The sequence below is a fragment of the Silurus aristotelis genome (genome assembly GCF_946808225.1).
Source record: "Silurus aristotelis genome assembly, chromosome: 3".
Classification (NCBI taxonomy): Eukaryota; Metazoa; Chordata; class Actinopteri; order Siluriformes; family Siluridae; genus Silurus; species Silurus aristotelis.
The window spans coordinates 37848757-37854509 of NC_139576.1; the positions used below are offsets into that span (position 1 = coordinate 37848757).

General features: G+C 42.7%; 1 protein-coding gene across 1 annotated transcript in view; it reads right to left on the bottom strand.

Annotated features, from left to right (window-relative positions):
• Window positions 1–1074: 1074 nt before the first annotated feature.
• Window positions 1075–5753, bottom strand: part of gpr143 (G protein-coupled receptor 143) — a 6308-nt gene continuing 1629 nt past the window's right edge. The window contains exons 2-9 of the mRNA XM_083537385.1: window positions 5594–5703; window positions 5345–5439; window positions 5160–5252; window positions 4892–5001; window positions 4575–4683; window positions 3648–3765; window positions 1640–1895; window positions 1075–1506 (exon numbers count right to left, since the gene is read on the bottom strand). Of these exons, the coding sequence (XP_083393511.1) occupies window positions 1409–1506; window positions 1640–1895; window positions 3648–3765; window positions 4575–4683; window positions 4892–5001; window positions 5160–5252; window positions 5345–5439; window positions 5594–5703 (989 nt within the window). The 3' untranslated portion in view covers window positions 1075–1408. The remainder of the gene's footprint in view (window positions 1507–1639; window positions 1896–3647; window positions 3766–4574; window positions 4684–4891; window positions 5002–5159; window positions 5253–5344; window positions 5440–5593; window positions 5704–5753) is intronic.

Here is a 5753-nt window from a genome sequence, read left to right on the forward strand (position 1 = left end):
GATGAGGGAGTTTAGGGGAGAATCAGGGAGTTGATGAGGGAGTTTAGGGGAGAATCAGGGAGTTGATGAGGGAGTTTAGGGGAGAATCAGGGAGTTGATGAGGAAGTTTAGGGGAGAATCAGGGAGTTGATGAGGGAGTTCAGGGGAGAATCAGGGAGTTGATGAGGGAGTTTAGGGGAGAATCAGGGAGTTGATGAGGGAGTTTAGGGGAGAATCAGGGAGTTGATGAGGGAGTTTAGGGGAGAATCAGGGAGTTGTGAAATAATAATAAAGTAAAATCGAGTTACAGCTTTAAATAAACACATTCAGGAGCTGCATAAATACATTTCCATTAAATAAACAAAAATAGTATATGTATAATTATGAATTTGTTGTACAATATTCCTCACTGTGCTGTAATAATGTAGATGATTATCTATTATTGATTTTATAATGATTATAATGATCTTCTGTATTATCTACTTTTATCAGTCAGTCTTTAATGTGTTTGATCCTGATGTGTTTCTAGCGCGACCTGGTGGAGAAAAAAGGCATCGCTGAAGTTTATTACATTTTTTATCTTCTGTAATTCAGCCATAAACTTGGACATGGAACCCATGAATTACTGTAGACTCACATAGCAAACACTCACGTGAGGAATAAAAGTGGATGAATACGTGCTCAGAGTAAAGATTTTTCTATCAGAAGGATGAAAGACACTGAGGAACGGTGCGTCACTGCAGATACGGTGATTTGGGAAAACGTTAATGATGAAGGAAGGAGTCTCCAGTGTCAGACTTTTATTAGAGTTAAACTTTAAGTTTTTAGCGGCTTCTCTGTAAATGCGGTGAAAAGTGTGGGTTTGACCACAAGGTTTGAAGGTTTGAAAGAAATTCTTGTAGGAATGAAGTTACAGCTTTTAGCTGAAGAGTCTTGTGTATTTGTGTAAAGTTCTCCATCTCCTTCCTCATTCAGGCTCTGCATCCTTTTTTCTTCTTGAACTTCTTTACTTTACAGAATCCTCTGATGTGTTTGGTTTCTGGCAGTAACACCAGAATGTGTTTATGGACAGTAAGATGTTAGCTGAGCTTCATGTTCACGTTGATGTCATGTTTACTGGAAGTACAAAAAGAGAGCAATGACTTTATATTATATAAAAATACACCAGAAAATCTGACATGTTTTGTACAAACTGATGTGCAGAAGCATCGCGATTATTCAGAATGAACAGATGATTGATCCTAAAAGCTTCACTGTAAATATCTGCTGTATGTAAAAGTGTAAGATGTTCATCTTTCATTGTATAGAATTTTATTTCTATTTCTCTGTTTGTGTCTGGAAAAAACACCAATTCAGAACAGAAGCATGTAATCAGACACTCAGCACCTTTAGCAGAGATTCTCCAAAATGTTCTCCAGGACCCTTTCGTTTATCTCCTCTGTGTCTCCTCCATCCCTCCTGATTCTGCTTCTTCACCTCCTGGAAGTTCACTGGACATGTGGATCTCAAGTGTGCTGGACGCAGAACCTAGAGAACAACCACCACATCTCCTTAACATCTCCATAAGCACAAGTCTAACACTGTTCTATTGTGCTTTATTCATGTTCTACTCTATTTCTATACTATTCCACTTTATTCCACCCAGGAAGTGTAGAATTACTTTCAGACAGGATGCTGACTGCATCTGAAGGAATTTGGTGTCCATTCCCCGTCAACTTCTTTCCATCCTGGACATGGCTCTGGTAGAGCAGCGTGGATGGCATCATGGGATTGTAACCTCCAGTTGCCACTATGGAGGTGGAGGCAGAATCCCAGGGTAGCTCACGGCGTCTCTGCAGACTCAGGTCTATGTCCAAACCGGTCCATCCATGGAAGGCCAGAGTGTTGAGGAAGGGCTGCATGGGGTTCAGAATCCCCTGCACAAGACAGAGTTTTATTATGACACCATTATTTCCTCATTATATTCACCTTCAGATCACTTTAAACTGTTACTTAACTAACCAAACCAAACAGCTACACTCAGACCCTCACAGTTACACTTACAGATACACTCAGATACTCACAGTTACACTTACAGCTACACTCAGACCCTCACAGCTACACTCACAGCTACACTCAGATACACTCACAGCTACACTTACAGATACACTCAGATACACTCACAGCTACACTCAGACCCTCACAGCTACACTCACAGCTACACTCAGATACACTCACAGCTACACTTACAGATACACTCAGATACTCACAGTTACACTTACAGCTACACTCAGACCCTCACAGCTACACTCAGATACACTCACAGCTACACTTACAGATACACTCAGATACACTCAGACCCTCACAGCTACACTCACAGCTACACTCAGATACACTCACAGCTACACTTACAGATACACTCAGATACACTCACAGCTACACTCAGATACACTCACAGCTACACTTACAGATACACTCAGACCCTCACAGCTACACTCACAGATACAATCAGATACACTCACAGATACACTCAGATACTCACAGCTACACTCACAGCTACACTCAGACCCTCACAGCTACACTCAGATACTCACAGCTACACTCAGACCCTCACAGCTACACTCACAGATACACTCACAGCTACACTCAGACCCTCACAGCTACACTCAGACACACTCAAATACACTCACAGCTACACTCAGACACACTCACAGCTACACTCAGATACACTCAGACAGCTACACACAGACAGTCACAGCTACACTCAGACCCTCACAGCTACACTCAGACACACTCAAATACACTCACAGCTACACTCAGCTACACTCAGACACACTCAAATACACTCAGACAGCTACACACAGACAGTCACAGCTACACTCAGACACTCACAGCTACACTCAGACACTCACAGCTACACTCAGACACACTCAGACAGCTACACACAGACAGTCACAGCTACACTCAGACAGTCACAGCTACACTCAGACACACTCAGACAGCTACACACAGACAGTTACAGCTACACTCAGACAGTCACAGCTACACTCAGACAGCTACACACAGACAGTCACAGCTTCACTCAGACAGTCACAGCTACACTCACACACTCACAGCTACATTTAGACACTCACAGCTACACTCAGATACACTCACAGCTACACTCACACACTCGCAGCTACACTCACACACTCGCAGCTACACTAAGACAGCTACACACAGACAGTCACAGCTACATTTAGACACTCACGGCTACACTCAGACACACTCAGACAGCTACACACAGACAGTCACAGCTACACTCAGACAGTCACAGCTACACTCAGACAGCTACACACAGACAGTCACAGCTACACTCAGACAGTCACAGCTACACTCAGACACTTATAGCTACATTCACACACTCACAGCTACACTCAGATACACTCAGACAGCTACACACAGACAGTCACAGCTACACTCAGATACACTCAGACAGCTACACACAGACAGTCACAGCTACACTCAGACAGTCACAGCTACACTCACACACTTATAGCTACATTCACACACTCACAGCTACACTCAGATACACTCAGACAGCTACACACAGACAGTCACAGCTACACTCAGATACACTCAGACAGCTACACACAGACAGTCACAGCTAATGTAAAGGAGTTTTTGTTTATTGTCTTTTTTGGACTCACCATAATGAACCAGGTGATGAGAGCTGCATTACGGATGTTTTTTTGATCAGCAGCCTGAACATCAGGTTGCATTTCCAGGTAAAATAATAAACTCTCGTTGATCAGGTTTGGCAGCCAACTAACAGAGAGACCACTTTAAATCAGCAAATAAATCAGAGAAGATCAAACTCTTTATTTCTCCTGAACTATGGAAAAAGTGCCAGTTACACCCCATATACGTATTCATACATTTTATCTGAACATGTGATTTTATCTGAACACGTGATTTTATCTGAACACGTGATTTTATCTGAACACGTGATTTTATCTGAACACGTGATTTTATCTGAACACACGTGATGACATTCATTTCTTTCACTTCTGATCTTTTTGTACGTTTCTGTAAAACTGATTCCCTCCCATCACCTTCTCGAGGGAAAGTTTTGGGGAAGACACACTATCTCCATAATTAATGAAAAAAGTGACTTAATGCAAGGAAATATATCAGTGTTTGCCAGATGTTTCCAGATGTTTGCCAGATGTCCCACAGAATTGTGCTTCACATGAATCCTGCTGCTGTTGAAATAGGACTTTTTGCTCCCAATACTCAGGAGTTGAACACTGATTATAGTAACGTGAACCTTCATGCTAACAGTCACAGACAATGGATTTGATTTAGAAGATGTGCAGTGCACACCAGGTTCAGTAGATGCTCAGCTTAAGTACTATGAAGTCCAGCTCACCTTCTCAGGTAATCATTTACACAAACCCATTCACAACCCATCCAGAGACTTTCAATGATCTCTGTCATACACCTGAGCAGCTCTGGGGTTAAGGACCAGAAGTGGCAGCTTGGTGTGGATGGGATTTGAACTTCAGATCAAAAGTCCAATGCTTTAACCACTAAGCCTCCACCTCCACATTTTAGCATGAAGGGAAACATCTCACCAGATAACAAAGACCAGGAGAATTTTGAAGAAGCGTATTTTGATTTCTGCTCCTAGACGTCTCTCGTTTTCTGTGTAAATTCCTTGACGTCCTTTCAGTAGTGAAGTAACTGTGAGGAAATATAACAATAAGTAGCTGGCAGATGAATGAGGTTCATTCCGGAGCAGCTGCTGAGAGAGAATGAATCTCAGCCATCACACAATGTTACTGATTTAACAGTTTACTGAAGAGATCTGATCTGATCTGATCTGATCTGATCACACAATAAATCTCAGACATGTATATTTGCACAGGATTGTGGGTAACAAAAACAGTACCAGCTGTGACGGTGTGTGTGAACAGGATCGGATTAACTAGAAGCACCAAGAGCATCGGAGCGTAAGTGGTGACGTAGTGAGGGACGGCGTGCTGAAGACCGTCTTCACAGCTGGGAAAAGAAACATAATGAACAAACATCTCACATCATCTCACATCAGGATGCTGTAACTGTAATGTGTGTGTGTGTGTGTGTGTGTGTGTGTGTGTGTGTGTGTGTGTGTGTGTGTGTGTGTGTATATGTGTGTGTGTGTGTATATGTGTGTGTACCTTGAGAGTGAGGGGTAATAAAGCATCGCTACACCTTCCACACACAGCAGCACCGCCAAACCCCAAGTGATCATGTGATACAGGACGATGGTGCTGCAGGACAGTGTGTGTGTGTGTGTGTGTGAGAGAGAATTCAAAAGTAATTTCCATAATAAAGAACTGAGAGGAATTAGTTTTTATCAAACCTGATGCCCGATGATCGTTTGACCACCAGGAACGCGTCCACGGCGTAGCAGAACGTCCACCAGAAGGAGGCACTGAAGAACAGCTGGATCCACATCTAAGAAAGAGATTAATGAAGTCATTTACTTTTACAACATAAAGTTCCATACAATAGTTGTGGAACTGTGGTTCTTTCAGTGTGTGTGTGTGTGTGTGTGTGTGTGTGTGTGTGTGTGTGTGTGTGTGTGTGTGTGTGTGTGTGTGAGACATACAGCACTGCCTATGCAGAAAACCTCAGGCCACACGTTACTGCTGTTAGTGACTGAGATCTGCTGGCTGATGTTTGGGAGTCCGAGCCACACTGAAGATCTTATAATGATTCCTGTACAAACACAAAGCCGGAGATAGAAAACTAAAATACACAGTTCACAC